The 22,718-nt window shown below is 41.2% G+C and overlaps 2 protein-coding genes across 2 annotated transcripts; both read right to left on the bottom strand.

The window, feature by feature from the left end:
• Positions 1-16,534, bottom strand: gucy2cb (guanylate cyclase 2Cb; the record flags this gene model as incomplete). Its single annotated transcript, XM_080834034.1, has 27 exons — positions 1-199; positions 645-721; positions 1,469-1,563; positions 2,116-2,214; positions 2,580-2,754; positions 3,360-3,552; positions 4,134-4,292; positions 4,726-4,817; positions 6,438-6,526; positions 6,985-7,122; positions 7,429-7,561; positions 7,738-7,824; positions 7,969-8,073; positions 8,375-8,446; positions 8,612-8,674; positions 8,858-8,960; positions 9,608-9,692; positions 10,183-10,297; positions 10,508-10,590; positions 12,677-12,818; positions 13,154-13,268; positions 13,375-13,474; positions 13,850-13,971; positions 14,490-14,705; positions 14,992-15,059; positions 15,734-15,846; positions 16,276-16,534. The coding sequence occupies 27 exons, from the start codon at positions 16,532-16,534 to the stop codon at positions 1-3; spliced, it is 3,297 nt and encodes a 1,098-aa protein (XP_080690160.1).
• Positions 16,535-20,262: 3,728 nt separating this feature from the next.
• On the bottom strand, positions 20,263-21,236 carry csdc2a (cold shock domain containing C2, RNA binding a; the record flags this gene model as incomplete). Its single annotated transcript, XM_080833825.1, has 3 exons — positions 20,263-20,425; positions 20,657-20,779; positions 21,061-21,236. The coding sequence occupies 3 exons, from the start codon at positions 21,234-21,236 to the stop codon at positions 20,263-20,265; spliced, it is 462 nt and encodes a 153-aa protein (XP_080689951.1).
• Positions 21,237-22,718: the final 1,482 nt, after the last annotated feature.

The following is a 22,718-nucleotide window of genomic DNA, read 5'->3' as shown; positions in this document are numbered from 1 at the left end:
CTACAGGTAGGTGCTGTAGTTGTCCACCGTAGCCAGGTGCAGGTACTCGGGCTGTTCGTCCTCGGTCGCCCCGCCGTACGGCTCCACCCTTCTCTGGCGCGTGGACAGAGTCGTCCTCTTCTCCGGGCCCTGGAGCCGCTTGTCCAGACACGTGCGGATCATCTCTGCCAGGTCATGCTGCAGACGCTGGAAGTTCTCCCTGCAGGAGAGGGATGAGAGTGTAATCACAGGCGGAGGCAGTGGTGTAGTCCAGGGTATATGCAGGTATACGGAGAATACCCACTTATTTTTCAGTCAGCATTGCGTATACCCACTTCTCAAAACAGGGCGTTTATCCTGTGCTGTATGGGCTGCTTAAAAAAAATTAGAGTATACCCACTTCTCCAGGGACCCCTACACCACTGGGCGGAGGGGTTTATAAACATAATGCATATCAGTGGGTTCTTTGACATTTAGCTAGAGATATTAATACTTAAAATGACATGAGTAAGTATACACTTTTAAATGTAAATGTACAATCTGCAGTGAAAACAAACTTTTAAAATAGTGCTCAGCCCCTTAGGCTGTATTTTAAAAAAATTAAAAGGCCATAGCTGGCAGATGGCTGTAGTCTAAAGTTATGTAAGGATCAGAGATAAACTCACGCCGTTGGGGGTGTTGGCAAATTATAGTCCTGTCCTTTGACTCCAGTCAACCAGTATGTCATCTCTTTGCCCTTCCCCTGAAATGAACATAACTTTAATCTCATTTGTGGGTACTTAGTGATAATGTTATGTACTATATTTATAATAAATATACAATATGAATTTCAGTGTAGAATGTACAATATAACTTGTAATTCAGTAAACAGTGCATTCAGAAAGTATTCAGACCCTCCTCCCCTTTCTCCATGTTTTGTTATAAATGTATTGTTTTAATTTATTTGTACCCTCATCAATCTCCACTCAATACCCCATAATGACACACCTATTTGAGACAATGCATATCAGAGCCGGGCCTAGCCATGAGGTAAAAGAAACTGCCTTCAAAGCTCAGAGACTGGATTGTGTCGAGGCACAGGTCTGGGGAAGGCAACACAATTATTTCTGCTGCACTGAAGGTTCCAAAGAGCACAGTAGCCTAGATCGTTCTAAAATGGAAGAAGTTTGGAACAACCGGTCCGGGACTCTTCCCAGAGCTGGCCACCTGGCCAAACTGAGCAATCGAGGGAGAAGGGACTTGGTAAGAAAGGTGACCAAGAACTCAAAAATCCCTCTAGCTGAGCCTGGTTTCCTCTAGACATGAAGCTTAGAATTGAAGCCAAAAATTCCAGAACCCTGTCTTTGCTTTGTCATTATTGAGTGTAGATTGATGAGGCAAAAAAATGTGTTTAAACGATTTGAGCATTAGGCTGCAACATAACAAAATGTGAAAAAAGTGAATCCTTTTTTAACACTTTCTGAATAGACTGTTTGAGACTGCTTCAGACCTTGAGGTATGTCTCTCCTCTTTTCTCATACTCAAAGGAACTGTCTGTGCGCTCCAGAATGTTGATGGTTGACTGACTGACATGAATGCGGAGAGCTGAGGAGAAACCCAGAAGACTGTGTTACAGACGCAAAGGCACTCAAGTATTAATGAACACCAGATGACAGTAACATGACTTACACAGGTTTACACATCAACTTGCATAGAATGCAACTATTTAACCTCAAACGATGGCGTCAGTTCCATCTCCATAGAATCTATTTCTATTGTTCTGTTCATGAACTTGTAGGGGTAAGCCACAGTTTTATTTCCCCATTTAAAATGATCCCTCATCCACATTCACAAAGTCCTTTACACGTGTGTGTGTAGTCACTTTTATTCATGTTTGCTAGGAGAATGAAGCCAGAGGGCTCTTCTTTTAGGAGGTTTACCTCAGAGTTAATTTATCTGAATAAGTAACTAACCCACGTACTAGGTGTTCGTGTACAGGACTACACCCCTGTTGTTATGATCACATTCATAACACCAGATAAGATCCAATGGTTAACTGCTATAATAAATATCAGTGGAAAATGAAAGCGCTAACAGACAAGCTGAGATTCTTCAGTATGTCATTCATAGACTACAACATATCTGAGCAGAACTTACGCAATCCTGTGGATTCCATCCTGGAGGTAGTGTTGACCGTGTCACCAAACAAGCAATACCTTGGCATCTTAAGGCCCACTACACCAGCGGCGCATGGACCTGCCAAAACAAACATACACATACACACTGCACATTAACTCCCGAACAACTCAGTCTTGCCCTCTCAGAAGAATTTAACCTCTTTTGGGGAAACAGTCATGGGTTCCTTTCCAAAACTACAAAACTGACCCAACTGACAAGGCAGTGTAGTTAGGTAGTCATGAGGCAACTCATGGGAATGCAGTCAATGCATATTATAAAGATTATATGTCAACACATGCAGTATCATTCTTTCCACAATCTCAGAGATACGCACAGCCCTCAAAGAACCACTTCAAAAGGTTTTTTTTATGAAAGAAATCAAGTCAAATCAAATGTGTGTGTGTGTGCGTGCGTGTTAGATGGGCACACCAGTGGTGGGGTACCTGAGTGCACCCCAATTCGAATCCAAAGAGGAATGCCAGGCAGGTGGTCTAGTTCGAACGTGCCCATGAAAGCCAGGATGTCCAGTGCCATGCGACAGATGTCTCTGGCGTGTCTGTTTCCATTTCGATTAGGAAGCCCTGAGGCCACCATATAGGCATCACCGATCGTCTCCACCTAGTGACGTCATGACATTTACACAATGGGATGAGCATCAAGACAAACTCCAGTTTAAATGACTGAGTTCAAGAGCTGTATGGGCATGTCATCTCTCACATGACATTATCGCACATGAGCAAGTTTGTTTACTTATTTATTCACTAGCCTACAGTTAAACCTACAGTACAACTAACAGCAAAGGCCTGCTCACACCCCAGTCACAGACTGTTTGCCCTCCTCCCGTCTGGGAAGCGCTACAGGACTCTCCGTTCCTGGACCAGCAGGTTCAGGAAAAGACTGCGGCTGTCACCCTGCTGAACTCTGCAACACGGTGATAGCCACCTCCCACCCCCACCTGGATACCCCCCACCCCCACACACACCTTCCTCCAATGACTGTACTCCGCCCCTCAGCTTATTTCATACTGCATACTTCTTATTTATTTATATATTACCAATATATTTACTGTATGAACATACTCTGCACTCTACTGCTTTTTTGCACTTCTGGTTTGATGCCAAACTGCATTTCGTTGTCTCAGTACATGCACTCTGTGCAATGACAATAAAGTTGAATCTAAGCTAATCTGATCTAATCTCTTTCTCTCAGTCCAATGCTCTTACCTTGTAGACGTCATGGTTGTCCAGGATGCTGTCGAAGTTCTTATAGATGTTGTTGAGCATGTCCACCACCTCCATGGGCGTGCTGTAGTGGCACAGGGTTGTGAAGCCCACGATGTCACTGAAGTAGATAGTGACCTCGTCGAAGAGCTCTGGCTCCACGCTGCCTGTCTCTTTTAGAGAGCGCACCACCGGGCTGTGAGGTCAGAGGTCAGAGACAGAGAAGGGTCAGATCAGCCTTGGCAACCATGATTTAAAAAAACTCCCAAGCCTACAGCTGTTGGCATAGTAACAAGCACTAGAAAGCTCAGCCGCAAAGGCTTTACTCTAGCGCTGCAAAAACACCTAGGCTTATCTGCAAGGGAGAACTGCACTGGTAACATCTACTACCACATTTAGATAAGCTCATAAATGTAAATCCACCTGGTTGAAGGTAACACAGATTGGAAAAATATCACGACCTCTCAAACTCATTGAAATACATCTCTCGTTGGCTTGAACATCAATACATCTACTCTGCTAATCATGTAATTGAGTAATATTTATTCATATCAATGAGAAGCCTCCCTTCTATCCAAATAGTTGACATGAGCCTGATTTCCCATCTTGTTTGAGCTCCATAAACTTAACTGTAACCTCTCATGCATCCCCTCATCCTCTCATTCATTAATTTGGCCCGTCTCCTCTCCTCTCGTCTTATCTATGATTCCCATATGTTCTTTATCTGCTGGCTGTCTCATCTACCTAGGGATGGGGACTGGTGGGAGGTATACTGACCCAGGCAGCAGTCTGAAGTTGAGGTTGTCTGCTCTGTCCCTCTCAGCCTTGTAGAGGGACGTCCTCTCCTCCACCAGGTACTCCAGGTTACGGGAGTACATCTGCAGCCGGCGGATGAGGTTGCCCATGTAACTCTCATTGGCCTGGTTGTGAAGGCTACTGAACAAAATAAATACATAGAGATTTAAATGACAGACTTTCTGCAGTGCTTCTTACAATGCTTCTTACACTTCTTTCTGCGGTGCTTGGTCAGCAAATTGAGCTCTTGTACTTTCGAAGCGCTGTATAAAAAAAACGACATCATTACATTATGATGACAGTAAATGAAAAGCCAAGCTAGTTTTCAAAGGATACTTCTAAGGGCATGGCTAGTGTTTTATGGAGTCCTCTCTCTGCTCTATTTAGAGGGCAGCCGCCTCACTGATTTATGCCATAGGAATAGAGAAAAGAAGCCCAGGAGAGGCACTTCAGACTCAATGAACGGAGACAAATGGGAGCTGAAAGGATTTGGCACACAGCACACAATGTAGGTCACAGCGGCACAGATGGGTGCCGTTATAGATGAGAGCTGAGTGTTTTGTTCAGGAGGTACCTGACTATCTTGCCCAGTGTAATTTCAATCTTCTTGAAGTCAGGCCTTTTTTCTGGATCCTCATCCCAGCTGCTTCTGATCAGCTTGTACACCTAAGATCATCATGTAAAAAAATACGATGGTCAAGGCAAACTCTGCAAGCTACACACATACACATTAGGGATGTGCATCTCATCACTGAGGACGATGCGATACACATCTCGATGCACTGCCAACGATCCGATACATTCAAGATACATAAAAGCAGCTACTAATGCGATACGATACGATTCACCCCTATTGCGATGCAGTGCGATTCGACACGATGCGATTCAACGATATGCGATGCAAAATAATATAATTATATGCAATTTAATATGGTACATAATGATTCATTTATTTGTCATACAACAAATCATTAACAAGGTCTCTGACAAAGTATAACATGTACCTATATGTGTGTGTGTTAGTGGTCTCTGAATGTATTTTTTTTAAAACTATACCTGCCAGTCACAACACAGTTTTCTCCATCCTAAACCAGTGGATCAACTGCCTCACACACTAAATTTAACTAATTTGTCCTATTTTAAGGTTTTTCTTTAGGAATATGAGTTGATCCACATGATCAGGATGAAACAAAGCAAACTGTGCTGTGCTGTAACTATGTCACCAGTTGTGCTGAACACTCTTTCAGAGGGAACACTTGTTTCTGGGATGGACAGGTTGCTCTTTGCCAAGGCTGAAAGCATTGTTTTATAACTTTTGGCACAGTTCCTATCAGAACAAACCTCTCTCTTCCTTTTTGTGTGGGCTCCTGTCAAATTCTGTTTCATCTGCCTGGCCCTGACAAAAATCAGTATAATGGAGACTAGCTGCTAGATTTCCTTTACCAATTTAAGGAAGATACAGGTAAATTCAAGTAACAAATAGAGAGTTTAGCTACGGTATATGGAGTATAATCATACCTCTTCCTCTATCATCACCGCCTCTGCTATTATCTTAATGAATATCTTGTCTTGGTGCCGTGGTCTTCCAAGAAGGTCAGGTTTTTTGAAACGTGGATCAATCGCCAGAGTTGTGTCTGAACTCGTTCATAATGTTGGTGAACGTGAACTGAACGTAGCCTACTGTATTACTGCCTGATGAACGATACTGTGAACGTGTTCATTCTGGTGACTCTGAACGGCACGTTCACTCTTTTTAATTTCGTTCAATAAGGTAACAGATTTCTGGAGACTTCCAGTCAAAAAAAACCGTTAACAGTAATTGATCCACTGTCTTTGCCTGTGAGAGCGCCGAAGTTGCACTTAATTAAGTTGCGTAGAGGCAGAGAGCGGTATTGCAGGCAGAGAGAGATTGTAGAAAATTATAGACTTCACGAGAATCGGCCATTGACAGCAGTGGAGGTGAGAGCGCGCTTAAGAAACAGTTAGAGAGGAAGAATCTATCTAAATATAAAATTATTGGTCTTATATTCGGATTATACCGATGCAAAAATGTTAGAAACGATGCATCGCGATTCATTCCACATTGTATCCGGTGCACACTTTTTTGATCCGGGCCATCGCATCGTGAGCTTTTATACCGGTGCATCGATGCGAACCGGTGAATCTTCCCATCCCTAATACACATAGGCTATACATTCACTTTCTGGGTCAAAAATGTGCACAACATGCCCAACATGCCCAACAACACACCCACATCTATACATACACGACCGACCGGTCCATTACCTCCAGCTCGCTTTCTCCAGCTGTGTCAAAGTTTAGGTCCGGTCTAAAGTGCCTGTACAAACCAGGATACTGCACCCTGGCCAACTTCTCTGTGTTAGAAGAACAAACATGGCAAATTACATGTGGTCGAAGCTTTGCTTACTCCTCCTTGGTTAAATTCTGAATGACCCGAGGGTACATTAAACACTAATATTGATCAAAGATGCGATTCCATCACTGACAAGACCCAAGATTATGTTCTACTGATTTGCTGGACAAATAGGTGCAGTTCAGTCAAAAGTAAGGTTTTCTTTTGTCTCTTATCTCATTAAGCGACACATAAATAGCTTTTCCTCATGCTCATGACACTCTTTACATTACTAATATGTATCCAGTGGCGTATGCTGTCATTTACATTTGACAACATACACCAAACAAAACACATTTTATGGGAAACACAGTAAGTAAATGGGGCTAGAGTTCGTCCTTTAAAAAAGCTTATTGTGGTAATGAAAACAGTATTCCGACTGTTGCCATAGGACAGAAAGAATAGGGTCCTCATCCTCACCGGCCCGGTCTGAGCAGGACGCCGTGTAGAAGGTGTTCTTCCTCAGCATGATCTCATGGGCTATGATGGAAAAGCTGTAGACATCCCCTTTCTGAGACATACCCTGTGTGCGCAAGTGCTCTGGCGCCGTCCAGAGGTCTGAGAAGAAAAGAGAGAGAGAGACAGAGAGAGAGCGAGAATAAGGAAGAGATGTTTCCTATTGTTCAACTGGATGAGTATCATATTATCATTTTGTAATGTAAAGACTACAGCAATAAAGTCATTAGTGACTTCAACTATTAAGATTTATAACCCAGATATAGCGAGATAGCCATGGTCCGAGACGCTATAAATGATAGACAGAGATCACAATCACTACAAACCGGAAATCCTAAACCTTCCGTGATCGCATTAGGAGGTTTCCAGCCTTCCAGCTTTGAGAATAGCTTTAGCAAAGGACTCTACCTCGGCCAGGGCTGAGGATGGTTCTGAAACCGAAGTCTGTTATCTTGACCACCATGCGGTTATCCACCACACAATTTGTGGACTTCAGGCGTCCATGCACCTCAATATTGCTGGCGTGGAGGTAAGACATGCCCTGGATTCAAGACAGAGTGAATAACTGGTTTATCATGAACAGGTATTAAACAGGTACAGTTTGTATTTAGTAAGTAAGGTTTCTACGACCAACACAGGTGTGAAAAGCATTAATAAATAAACAAAACATAAATATGTCTACATACACAAACAAAAACACGCAGACTAAAATGTTACCTTGGCAATATCATACATGACAGAAATCTTAAATTCCCAATCCATGAAGGTATCCTCTGGATAGGAGATCTTGTCATTTAGGACGTACTGCAATGGAGATAAATACAAAGTTATACTGCAGACAAAAGCTTAAACTGTATTCACACACAAAACTGAAATGTGATTCTTGCAAAACATCAAATCCTACAAGCGAATGAACATTCTTTTTGCCAAAATCCAACAGTAACTTACCCTCAATGAGCCTCTCTCCCCATACTCAAACACACCAAACACGTCCTGCTCAAGTCTCACAGTGCCATAGAACTTGGTCAGGTTGTAGTAATCTATATGTAAAAGCTAAAGAGAACAAGCATCTTTCAAACCATGCAATAATATAACAACATTCACAAAAACATTTCCAGGGGACTCAACATGGTGAAAGTGACATCCCCAGCAAAAGTGATTCTAAGACACAGACATGTCATGTTGCAGTGTTTAGAGGACAAGAATAAAGTAAGCCACACTAGAATGTCTATGTCACAAAATAATTGCTTTTCATTTATGGGGATCCATGTTGACACTGTGGCCGGCTCCTTTTGGGACATATTAAAATGAAGGCAGAGATACTGATGCAGGTGAGTGAGTGGACTCCACTCACAGCGTTTAGCTCAATCCTCTGGCTCTCACTGAAGTAGCCCTCTGAATGAACCAGCTGCTTCAGGATCACAACCTGAAAGTTAAGGGGATTTCATCAAGGAGAGAGACCATCATGTTCATTTACTGATAATTACAAGTAAATGCCTGTTGCTTTGCAGGTTGAGAGGAGGTCATTGGAGTCACAACAAAATACAGAACATTGGTGACTGAAAGCAGGGAAAGTCGAGGAGAATGAAACCTTTTTGTCGTAGCGTGCACGTCGGATCCTATGGCTCTTGTCTTTATGGGAGTCTTCCTCAATCTGGAAACCAAACCAAAGAGATATTTGTGTGAGAGAGCTCCACTGGAAGTTATCATAACAATCACTTGTGGTTTCCTCTAACCACCAGGTGGCAGTCTTTCTGGAGTCATACAAGATCTAATCCCCTGATCTATGCAACATAGTATCCATTCAATGATATGGTCATAGATTGACTCAATTCACCTTCAGGGAGACCATGTTCCGCTTATTGTTCTCCAGAGGGTTGACTAGGTCAGCGGGGATGTGAGACCACCTCTTCTGAATGCGACGATATGACCTGTTTTGCCTACAAGACACACGCATACACGCACACACACACACACACACACACACACACACACACACACACACACACACACACACACACACACACACACACACACACACACACACAGACACACACACACACACACACACACACACACACACACACACACACACACACACACACACACACACACACACACACACACACACACACACAACACACACACACACACACACACACACACACACACACACACACACACACACACACACACACACACGCACACACACACACTTAGTTACCAGAGTCTGCTTCTTTATCTGTTCACACAAATCTCTATTCAAGCTCAGACATTGATGCATTATGTCAGTTTGGCCCTGAATTGATAGTCAAGTAATGGTTCACACTTTACAGGTACAGTATGTGTTCATTCCAGATTAGGCCAAGGGATCAATATCAGTCAGTTCTTATCTGAGTTTTAGTTTACAATCAAACATTCCTGATCAATGCTCAGATCCAACAAGCCCCCAATGTGGCACTATCACAAACAAAACTCAGTGTCAGTGTTTTTTATTTTAGTGTTCTTTCCATTGTAAAGATTTGTTTGGTGTTTTTGGCAGATGTTCATTGTTGAATGGTTCTGAGTGGTTGGTTGGTCAGCTCACCAGTAAAAGATGAAAGCCACGGAAGCCATGACTCCCACTACTGTGGTTCCCAGGGCGATTACAATGACATCATGATCCTGCAGACCTGTGGACACCCACGCAATCAGTCTTTTTTCTACCTGTAGGTTTGTAGCTCATTTCTTCCTGTAGGTTTGTATCTTATCTCACCCATACTAGCCTGCCATTATAGATTATTCCTCAGACACGGGTGTCATTGGCAATGATGTTATGAAAGGCCTCAAAGACCAAGTGAGACCAAACTAAGATAAGTTAAAAGCTTGATACAAAGCGAGATAGATTATGAGAAATTAGGTCATAGCATTTCTCACCCTTTCCCACCCTCTCCCACACCTTCCAACTAGTCATTATTTTCTTTAATTCTCACATCTGGGAGCATCATGTGTCAGGAGGGACAATACAATAATAAAACATTGCAACTTAAATCATGTCTGCCCATCTGATACACTCAGATTGATAAGCACCACACCCAGTGACTCATTCAGGAACATAACACTGATTCAATGCATTGAGAAATGAGAGGGAATTCTGAAGGAGACTGAGTAGCTGTGGAGCACCTGACTCAGACAGAGAGCTATCGTCAGGAAGTCTCCCATTCCAGACGTAATGAGGTGTCGGGTCCAAGATTCTGGTCACATTAGTAGTGGTGTTGAATCCAAAGAGGGTTTTGTACTGGTGAAAAAGAAAGGAAATGGTATGGTGAGGTTTGCTGCAGACCCATTAGATGGCCTGAGATACATGGCAGATACGTGATGGGTTTAGTAATAAGCTAGTTGATCAACACAGCACACAAGACATCAGACTGGCCTCTCAATAGTGCAGAGAGCATGATGATGTCTGTTTCCATAGATGTAGTTGAGGACACAGAATGTGAAACCGAACCTTGTCATCAAGGGTGGTGTAAATCACAGAAAAGTCGACATCTCTGTCACCATACTCATCCAGGTGGTACTCTCCGGCCAAACCTACGAAAGAAGCAAAATGTTATCGCTGTCTTCTAATAGTTGCAGCTTCTTACAGTTAAGAAGATTTTACACTTGTGAAGCACTCTTCAAAGCAAAAGTCATAAAATGAGGATTTTTCAAAGTTACTTCTAAATCTGCTTGATACCTAGTGGACCAACTCTAAAGGTTTCTGTACTGTCTTTGTCGGCACACAGCACCCAACTTTAAGTTATCTCTCAAAAAGATTATTAATATCTATTTAAAGAGGCCCTTTGAACCCTAAGATTAAATGGCCCTATCTGAAAAAAAAACAGCCGTTCTGCTCCCAATTACATCAGAGAGACACGCAACACATATCAATGAACCGTCTGTTTCCATATTGGGTAATATTACAACCAAACCTCACAGCTAACTGTGTTCACATATGTTTAACTCAAAGGCTTACATTATGTACATTAAAGCACTTTGTACTTTGTGGTTTTTGACAGAGGTGCAGAACCCAGTCCACGGACATTAGCGCCTCCTAGTGATCTTCAGAAAGGTATATTGTGGTTATATGGTTGATTGGTTTGCTACATCACAATTGCACTACAAAACAAACCCTTTGAATAAAAAACATCAAGATAAACTTTTCGAAGGGCGAAATAAGATATCTTAAACAGAAACATTTATTTTCAAGGTGTGGCTCCACAGAGTTTAACACCTGAACCAGGTCGACCCACTTAACATCTATCGCTCACAGTCATCAAATTGATCATCAGATCAGACTTTGTGACCATTAGGGACTTTAGTATTATTAGGTTTACGGTTGGTTCTATGAGCTTAAATTACCATTTCATTATTAACTTATGATATTGATGTAAACGGAAAACGTGCCACCTTGGGCATCTCCAGTGACTCGACATTTCTGGTCAGAGATGGTTCATTTTCAAGGCTTATTTAACACGAAAACACCTTTCTAGTTAAACACTTTTATTTTAGGAAAAGTTGACTTTCATTCTGGGCACTTCAATGATTATGTTATTGGTGTGCTGATATCTGCCGGTGAGAAAACCATCTCTAGATGTTGGCTGCCCCCTGACTCCCCCACAATAGAGGAGTGGACATATGTAGTTAATGAAGTCTACGTAACGGAAACAAATACTTTATCGCTTTGCCTACAAACAAAGTTATGGCCAGAATGGGTTTCCTATGTAAAACAGTCACTGCCACACTGTGGGCTATGGACCTAATGAATAGATCCTACCGTCGTTTTTTTCCCTACTGTCTATGGAAAAGGTTGCCTGGTCTTCTAATCAATTTTTATATTCTTAAACTTAGATACCTTACTGAATTATCTCCCAGCATGTTAATGCACACCTTTGTTACTATGCATCCCTTTTTCAGAATGTAAAATACTTATGGGAAATTTTATAGCATACATATTGTTTTTTAACAAAGTGAGAATGAGAAGGAAAGGGTTTTAAGTCAGGCTGTTCATTTGTTTCAGACTTGTAGTGCTCTTTGTAACTTCAAGGCTATTTCTTTGTGGCTGGTAAAATTTTCTCAACTATCCCTTACATAAAGAATTGTAAATCAATCAATAAATAAAAGGAGGTGTAGGAAGTGTGAGTCATGGCTACAGTAAATCAGGTGCAGGAAGCGTACGTCATGGCTACTGCCAATGAAGTGCAGGAAGTGTAAACAATGGCTACTGTCAATGAGGTGTGTGGGCCAATCCCTCGCTCAGTGGATTTACTGGATTACCCAAACATCGAGAACAAGTGGATACCAAATCGGATGGAAACTGGCTATCGATGGCCTATGCTTCACTATGGAGTGAGAAGGCGAACAACAACACTGTCAATTAGGTGCTGGCCCTAACAGGCATTTGCCACTCCATCCCAAAACAGGAAAGGGAGGAACTAGAGATTCTCCTTGTTTTAAACCTAATGGTGTGTGTATTGAACTTGATTCAATCCATCTAACTTCCCAGTTATAACGGTGGTTGCTTCTTAGCACTTTTGTGTAATAGATTACATTTATCAAAACAGACTCTAGACCTATAGACTCACCAAACAACAGGCTTATGAAACATTAATAAATAAATACATTGAAATTCCCGTACCTTGGAAAGTCTTATTTTTGAAGAAATTAATATTAAGCTCTTCTTTGCTATCAAGCTCTCCGGTCTGTGTGTTCAAGATCTTCCGCATCACCTTCCCCACCATAAGCACAGCATCATGGTAAGCTGCTGTGTAATAATTTCTCTGTGGGATAAAAAGTACAAATTCAAAAAGGGAACTGGAATGGGCTGCAAGGTGCGGTACACATTCAAAGCAATGGATTTGGACTTAAGTGAATGGATATTCCAACTGGAATGATGATATGAATATGGGCTGACAAGTTTACACGTGATCAAAGACTAGCAGCGTTATGAAGTGTAACAATAAAAAAAGGCAGGCAGAAATAGCAATGGTACAACCTTAAGCCACAAGATGTGGCCAATTAAGGAAAGAAACACAAAAAAGAGATGAAAACAAAGGAAAAACAGGGAACCATGCAAAAGCATACATATATTAACAAAAGGGTTATAACTTCTCACCGTTTTGTTGCTGTCATCATTTATTAGAATTGTGTAATTTCTTGGCTTGGGCATGGTCAGTACCAGCACATTTCTCATTTCAGCCAGAGAGGACGTATTTCTGTAATACTGCTCACTGTTGAAATACAACAACACTGTTAATACTCAATATATTGACTGCCTACTACTGTCTTTTACTCAAGTGTATGAGAACAAGAATAACTAGATTAGGTGGCACAGACTTGTAAAGGTCGATGAGGAATATAACAATCTTCGGATCAACAACACCAGATGCATTCTTCAGCCTGATGATGTCAGCGGGGGATCCGCATAGGATAAAGACTAAAGATGAAGATAAAGAAGAGACAAAAGGAAGATAGAGGGGATTCTTCAACAGAGCTGCGATATGTAACATAGCATTTCTGGAGGTGTACACCTGAAATATAGCAGTTGTATCTGACCACTAACGTCTATAGTTATTTATTATACATTTTAAACTGAACAGGGGGTTAAGAATAAGGCTAGGCTACTTCTTGCCACTCTTGTCTGTGTGCAGCTATGGTCAATGTGGAGTATTTACACCAAAAAACAAGAGTGTCAACAGTTAATGTTCCACTAGAATTGAATTAATGTTGTTAAGTAAGTTAGTAGTAAGTAAGTTCCATGCTTTTATTGAATTATGATTGTGGTCAAAGTGAGGAAGAGAAATTTCCTTACGATTGCTCTCCCTTTGTTTGTTCTCAAAAGCTTTCCTTAGTTCATCCTCTGTTCGAAGTAAGCTCCGTTTCTTCAAGTTCGAAGAGAACTCCTTTGATCCTGCCTCCAGGGCATTGATATACCTGAAGACAGAGAGAAAGCCACGAAATTGAAAACATAATTAAGATGTTGTTATTCTTCCAAAACAGGGTCCTGGAAACAGATAATATTATAACTTGTATAATTGCTTTAGCTTTTACTGAACAAATGAGCCACAAATAGATAAACTGTCAGTGGTAATTAAAGCTGGTGTTTCTATTTTGTTTATGTTCACTAATTAACTTTTGTTCTCTGATCATGTACATCATAATATCCACAAAAAGAGTTGAGTTGCAGTGTTCGTCAGTACAGAGATAGTGCTATTTAAAGTTAAGCAACTGTTTTCTTTTTTACTGTAAAGGCTGTAAAAAATCCTTATTCTGTAGGTTTAGTGGGATTTCTAGGAACTTCTGGCAAGTGAAGCTAGAATCTGGCTGTAAAATGTGCATTTACGCACCAGTGTTTTCACATTAAAGCTCTGTAAATGCCATAACTGACAGTGCAAAGTCTGCGAGACACTCATGCCTTAGAGGCCACCAGAGGGAGAGGAATGGGCACTAACCAAAAGCAGTCCTCTGTGTTTTCAGTCTTTTTGAAGATGTATGTCGTCGTCCATATTGGTTTGAGTGAGTTTGTGTGGTTCCAAAAGTGTCTGAAGAAGCTTGAAATCTTGCGAGCCGGGGGCAGTATGCGCGTGAGGTTGGCCTTGAAGTCGCAGGAAAGGCCAAAGCTTCCAGCAGAGAAGATCGGCACGCTGAGCTTCAGACCTACGTCCCAGCTGAGACAAAGCAATAGAACAGACTCACAACATTGCACTCCTGTTTTACAGAAGTAAATCTTCTCTGTCTAGATGTTTAACCATCAGTCTATTGGATGCTATGGGAATGGGGAATTGGGAATGCTATGAATGAATTGCAAAGGGATGACATAAAGGAAATTAAGTTGAATTTGACTGTATTATTAATGAAATATGAATGCACTGACACTGGGAAAAGTGGTGGGATACTAAGGGTCGGGATATCAATTACAGACTCTATTACATCTATTTCAGACTCAGTACTCACTCCACCATATTAAAGGTTGCATAAGTGCAAGTCGGTCCAAACAACACACAGCCAGCACCTTTTGTTTCCTAAAACAAAAGAACAGAGCACATTTGTATTTGAACATAGGAGAAATTGTCCTAGATCTATAGCTTGAACATATTTTAGTCTGTTTCTTTCCTTTCTCTAAATTGATCAAACTAAACAGCTTTCATGTATTCAGGTATATATTTCCACGGAAAACCAAATGTTTTCAGGAGAAGTTGCCTTCCTGGTAGTTAGTTTAGTTTTTACATTAAGGTTTGTTAAATTAGTAACAAATGATACCAACAGCTGATTACAAAACTTAAATGACTGTTAATTAATTGAACGGTAACTGTAACCATGCAGGGCCTGGTTGCTCACCATGTAATAACCCTCTGTTTTGGACTCATCGAGTCTCTCAAACTGAAATACTGTAGTGTCAAACCATTTTGTCAAAAAGGATTACAAGGTTGTGGCCATGGAAAACAAGCTTGAACCAAATGCCCTGAAGTTTGATGTGACAGACCTTTTGAGCAAAGACTACTTAGCAGGGCCTGTGACCCCAATATTCTGTCCAATGTCCTGTTTCTGTATCTTGACAACATTTCACTCTGTACATTATCCCAAGGTGTAGTTGATAGAGTGCCATGCCATGTCAAAGCCATGTCTGTCAAATCACTGGCCAAACCTGATTGACTTAAGCTTAACCAGGGTATGCACCAAGGTGGGAAACACGTACAGTCAAGGACTTCAGGATCTGGACCCCTTCACAGCTGCTGCTTTGACAGCCTTTCTGCCTGTAAAACTCTGTCTGGAACCCACTGTAGTTGGCAGTCAGATTACGATTGATACCTTGAGACAGAGGCACAGTTGAGAGGGATTATTCTTCAAAACAGGAACTGAACAGAATAATGACTTCCAAGGAACTCGGGGGGAGGGGGGGGAAACAGTGTCTTCGCTTCTCTGTCAATTTACAACTCCATTTCAAGCTATCAGTATACCATTAAGCAAATTACTAAATTGTGTTTACACAAGGGAAGATATTTGTCATTGATTGATAAGTTAATTTCTTTTGCAGTGTGAATATGACTGATACATTGACTTCCCTTCCTTTAATAAAAGTAAGATTAACTTTATTCACTCCTATTTCATCCGTTAGTGTGCATATTCATACTGTTTGCCCTGTTGTCCTTTTTTCATATTTTGTTAAGGCTAAAACTAAAAATACTACATTTTGTCAACTTAGTGAGTGATTCAGATTCATTGTGCACAAACATGTACCTTCGTCATAGTTGATGGCGCCGTCAATCAGAAGAGCTTGATCCACTGCTTCTCTCACAAAATCAATACTCCACGGTGAATGGTTGTCGTCCAGTAATACAACATTAATGGTTGTGGTTCCATTGAGACAACCCAAGTTGAAGGAATCACAGCCATTCAGAATGAACGTAAACAAACAGATATATAACCACACTTGATGTACCAGTTGTCCTCTCTTGGTTGGGTTGGCAGGAGAGACGAAAATCCCTTCAGAGGTCATTTTCAAGTAAAGAAAATAGACCTTGTGAGCCTATGTGTTGCTAAAACAGACCTCCTCAGCTTCGCAATAGGTGTTGCTTTTCACGTATTCCAAAGTCGTCCAGCCATTCAACTTAATTTTTCATGTAATCTGCAAATTTTACCACCCGTCCTCATTTTGTCTCAGAGCCCAAAAAGTTTTTTGGTGTGAGGAAGTTTTGACCATTTAACAACTCCATCGACTAAATAGATGTCAAATGTCATGTAATCCAAGTTCCCAGTGACAGGTCAAGGTATAAGTGACAGTCTTTGTTGAAACTTTGAAGACCCTACCTGTTCACCTGTGTTTCACCTCTGGTTGGTTGCGCACCTATTCTTTCCTCGACTTGTGTTAATGAACAACAGACAAACGGCTCACGTTTGCTTTCAGTCTGTGGCTCAATACATCACCAGCAGGTGTAAACACATAATGCATCACCACATATTAGCTGTTAAATGGCTGAAATGTATATTGTATCCATTGAATGTAATATTACATTATCATATATGTGTGTACCACAGGAAAAAAAGATAGGTTCATTTTTTCACAAGCTCAAAGCACAAGCTTACAGCCCCATAAGGCCGTTGTGTGATTTGTGTCAGTACATTTCTTAAGGGAGGGTAGTCATCTGTGGTAACCTAAACATCTGTTTTGTATTTTATGTGGGTAAAGTGGTTCTGAATCTGGAAACTGAAAGTGATGACAGAATTGTAGACTTTTCTTTTGAACCAAAAGAGTTCATAATGTAGGCTACTAGTTGAACTAGATGTAGGTTCCAGCAACACTGGAAAAATATATATTGACTGCCACAGTAAAACACTGATTTTGGAGATGGTGTGGACCTTGTTAAACAGGTGTACTACAGCTGTAGGCCTAGAGCGTGTGAGATTTTATTAGCCATTATGTTTGGTTCCAGCAGCAAGGCTCACCAGGTAAAAACAAGATGGTGGGGAAAAGAAGATGGAGGTAGACGACTCTGAAGAAAACCCTAGGACCAGTAATATGACAGGGAGAGGGAACAACATTCATGAAAAGAACAAAGGTTGCAGCAACCATAAAATGAATGACCTGTGTGGTGGTGATAAATTTAACTGCTATAAAAGCAGTCAGATTGTGTACTGATGGTAATAAAACTGTTTGTGGTGTTTGACTTCACAATTGTATTGACTTGAGCACAAAGGTAACATATGAACCAACTGAAAAAATAGAATTGTTTTGTAAATTCCAAATATATCTTCATATACGTTTCCAGAATAAGAAGAAAATGTTACCGTAACTTAAATGTCACTAAACTCACCCATGCTATTTTTTTTCCTCAAAACATTATTTTAAACATATCACATTTGACACAAAGGACTCAAAACCAGAAAATAAAATCCAGCAACTATTTATTCTATCATTCACATCCCAAATGCCTTCATCTTACATTCTCTACTCTGTTTTTCCCACACGCCCTCTTGCTCTGCTTTAAAACAGCCTCATATATCAATGTGACACCTCAGGGTTGCCATGATTTAAATATCAGGAACAGGGCAATTCAGATAATGGTATTTAGAGATAATGGTACTTAATTATCTTACCATTGTTAAACCCTTTCTGGGGGAGGAGAGCTCTCGGGTATGTACACAGAGTATAACTGGTCAAGAGCATGTTGAATAACTGTAGGTTTAAAATCTAAATAAAACAGGTTCTGGCTCCATGAACAGCTGTGTTTGGGAGATATTCTTAAGAAGAAAATATAAAGATCTGCTAAAATTGTTCATAAACTCACTGTATTATCACATGCAGGTGGCAATCCTGGTTGGAAGGAGGACCTAAGGTTTCATACCCATCATTGTTTGAGCTTTGTCTGCCATCTATTGGAGAATGTAAAGACCTTTCCTGTCAAAATGACTCAACGTCCAGTGATGTGTCTAAGAGCTGAATTTGGCTTTCAGATTTGTTCTCAGTCTAATACGGCAATAGTGCAGAACCCGAATACCTTGTTTATTAACCAAACTAAATTACAGGCCAGGTGATCTGCAGGCCGGATAGTGATTGGCTGTTGCAACCAGGTTTTGATCACCAGTCATACCAAAAACTTTGTGGACCATGACGTTGGTTAATTCTAAACGCCGAACGACCTTCTCATGTTGGCTGACCTCTTAGCACTTAAAACATTGTTATGAAATTATGTCATGTTCTGCTGGAATTTGGTTAATTTATAAATTTACCAAAATAGGTTTATTTCCTTGTGTGTGTGTGTGTGTGTGTGTGTGTGTGTGTGTGTGTGTGTGTGTTTGTGTTTATCTCAACAGAAAACCATGCCAAAGAAAGAGAGGATGGGTGTAGTCGGTGGGTCTGATAATGCCAAATTTGCAGAACAGGCTTGGGGAAGGGGATGACGGTATGGTAACAGTTTCTGCGCAATATAAAGCTTCCTTCACTAACCAACTGTGACTAATTCTTTCTGTTACATGGCAGGGCTCAAACTGCCAAAGACATGATGACACTCTTACAATCCATGAATTCTATGTGAAATAATTTCAACCACTTGACCCATTCTAGATTTCACATGGACATGACATGGGAACTTTTGTGGAATTTCGTAACGGAATGCTGAATGTCCCTCCCATTGGTTAGTTACTCTCGGGTAGAAATCTGAATTTTCACAAATGGACTTGACTGTCCATTTATAATTCCATTTGGGTTATTATTATTCAAAAAAAGACTTTAAATCTAGAAAAAGCAAGCTAGAAAAAGAAGTGAATCATAAAACTATTTATTAAACATTTCTCTATTATGACAAAGACAAGCCACTGTAACATAATACAATAAACTATAAGTCAATCAGAAAAGTAAACTTAAATTAAAAAAAAAAAAAAAAATGCTCTTGAAAGCATGAAAGTAATACTGTGGTGCCTTTCTATATGGGTACAGAGAAGACAAGAGGACAACGTGACACAGCAGTAAAGAATGTAATCAAATGGTAACACTTTAGAAATTGTAAACCAGTGATTTCAACTGTCATATTGTCAAGTTACAAAAGGTGAGTTCATTACATTACATTAATTTAAAATGTATTTAATTTGTTTATTTAAAATGTTAGTAATCTTTCACTGATTAATGAGACATGTTATAAATACGTACTGACCTAGTGGTTGACAGTAAAAGTCATGGCATTTCAGAAGAGTTTAACATTTTCCTAGCAATCGGTTACTCTAAATTAAAAATAAATACATGAAAGAAAAGTAATAAATAAATATGAAAAAACATCTGGAAGAAATAGTTGCTTTTATGCTTCACAGTAGTTGCATGTTTTGCCTGCCACATTTAACATTACCTCTGCCAGGATCCCTTTGTGTACAGACTTCCCAACCTCCGCCACCCCCGCCACCCCCCCACACACACGCACTTTCCCACCACACATTTCCAGAACTTGGGGGGAAAAAAAACTGAACTTGCATAACCCTCATTCCAGCTTCAGCCCCTAACCCACTTACTAGCCAACCTTCTTTCACAAAGTCCTATCCCAGCTCCTGCCCTTGTTACCATGTACCTTGTTACTTTACATATTCATTTAAACTCCCCTGAGCAATCTTTTGTTCTGAATGTTACTGTTCTATTCTCTCTCTCTCTTTCTCTCTCTCTCTCTCTCGCTCTCTCTCTGTGCAGTCTGTCTCTGTGTGGACTTGTGTCCCTTTTCCCTCTCTCCAAGCATGAAGGTGGGTTTAGGAGCTGATGATCTGGCCAGACCAGGTCTCATGCTTTGTCCCTGGGTTCAGGTGGGTGATGACTACATCCACGGCCTGTTGCTTCAGGTTCTTGGGTGGGATAGCACAAACTTTGTAGGTGACTTCGTCCCCTTCCACAGGCACATACTCACCCTCAATGCTAAACAGAAAAGGATGTATTACAACCTCAAAGTGATAAACCTTTATGTTTCACAGTGTTGCAGTGAATAATTGTAGCTTATTAATGGGTACCTACATACTATAATTAGCTTGTTTAACATTGTATAATTAGCTTGTTTAAGACAGTAACATCATTCTGCATAACACAAGTTAGCAGTTACAGTGTATAACAATGTGTTGTATGGCAAAGCCACCAATCACTGGTACTTACTCAGATATGTGGACAAATATGTCCTCTCCTCCATGTGATGGCCGGAGGAAACCATGGCCCTGTGACCTGGAGAAGCTCTTGCAGACTCCTTTGAAGACAGGCCCTGATGTGGCCCGTACCGTGCTGGAGATAAGGATAAACAATGCAAATAGACAATACGAGCAAAAAGTCAGAGAAAACTCAGTAATCTGGCTATTGACCTTGATAGATCTCTCTTATATTGCCATTCACTATTACATAAATTATACAAATACACACGTACATGTTCACAACCCACACACACACGAAATATAACCTGTGTCAATAGTGAGAGGAATTTGAAGGTACAGTATGTTAATTTGACGTGCTTTTTCCCCCAGTGACAGACATTCAGTGAGTGTAAATGCCCTCTAAGCATGACTCACGCGGAGTATGTGCGGGTACGCTTGGTGGGCAGAGGGCTGGGCAGCTCCCCGGACTTGGGCGGCCTCCTCTCCCACACACGGCTGCCCTCCCTCAAGAAAGGGAAGGACAGGGTCAGGGGGGCATGTGTGGAGGACAGCGGGGCTTTGGCTGGAGACGAGGGGTCCGTGTTGGCCATGACTGGGGAGGAGAATGGGGCAGGTATCCTCTGAGACAAACCAGGTGGCTTGGACACAGCAGAGCGCACTGTAGTCAAAGGTGTGTCAGTCCATCTGCGTGTCCAGATTGGATCCACCTGTTGAGCTGAACCATCAGGGAGGAGTTTGATATCAGGGTTCTAGAGGGTCATCGGAAATAATCTTTACAGGAAAGACAGCACAGATGCCTGCTATGCCTGCTGGGAGAACAGAAGGAGACACCAAGAAATAAAGCGGGAGGGGCAAGAGAATCAGTGGTTGAGGCAGGTAGAACAACCGCGAGAGTGAGAAAAGGGAGAGAAAAGAAGATGAATGCATCACTAAGTAGGCTAAGAGATTATGACACATGCCAAAAGAGGTGGCCGAGCCAATGTGACAGTGCTGCTGAGATAGACTTTTTTTAGTGTGAATGAGCTACTGATGCATGCCAGAGGCATTCTTAAATGTGTGTCAAATACATGAAATATTTAGTTGGACAGAAAAGCAGAGTCCTTATCAAACCACTGAGGGCAGTACCTCCTGCCTGGTCCACCTCCTCATCACAGTTAAATTGGACTATGACTAATGCCATAGCTCGAAGCCATAATGCTCATATATAATTTTCTGATGGACAGAGCTCAGAGAATTGAGAGGCAAGTCAACTAGGGATTTAATTCTTTATGGTATTACGCACGACCTTCACTCCATTTATAACAATGTTTAGTCCATAAGGTCAGAAGGACATCACCGTTGCCAACTGAATCTCATCACATTTCTGAAAGCATTCAAGAGCTCTCAAACGACTGAGAAACAAATGGCGTCAACGAGTCTAGATCAAACAAGTGCAGCGATCTTTAGTCTCCTGCGGGGTAAAGCTAAAGGGTCAAGCTGTAGCCTAACACTTGCTTTACCCATTCAGGTAAATCTACGATATTACACATTTGCGAGATAATCTGAATCCGTTCAGGCTTAGTCTACGACTTAAGGTGAAACAGCCTATAGCCTATTTTTGTAAAAGCATTTCATATTGACGTCAAGCGGGGGATTGGGTTGGTCGTTATCAACCTCAAACGTGTGGAATTAAACTGTAAGGAACATTGTAATAGCTATTTGCGCAGCGAGTTATTTGAAAACCTGATCTAAGCGCCAGATCATGTCCACATTTGCTCCAGAGAAAGGCGTTATTAGAGCACATAGACTACGCCTGCACTTCATCTCAAATGAAATTGCATTGTCCTGGTCAGGGAAAGATTCGCTGCTTTTCAGCAGCGAGACAAGGGCGTCTGTAGGGTGGCAGGACGAATGGTGTGGGCTATTTCTGCCCAGCATCATCAGTATGTGTGGCACGTCTCAAACACAGCCTACAAGTCATCGCTTCTTTAGCGGCCTAGACATTCACTCCATAATAACCCAATTTGTAAAACACTGGGTTTTTCTTTTTACGCGAGCCTGAAACCTTTAGTGTAGGTAAGTGGTTTGAATGC

The sequence above is a fragment of the Sprattus sprattus genome (assembly GCF_963457725.1).
Source record: "Sprattus sprattus genome assembly, chromosome: 3".
Taxonomy (NCBI): Eukaryota; Metazoa; Chordata; class Actinopteri; order Clupeiformes; family Clupeidae; genus Sprattus; species Sprattus sprattus.
Note: the sequence above shows the minus strand (reverse complement) of the source record. Positions and strands in the feature narration are given on the sequence as shown.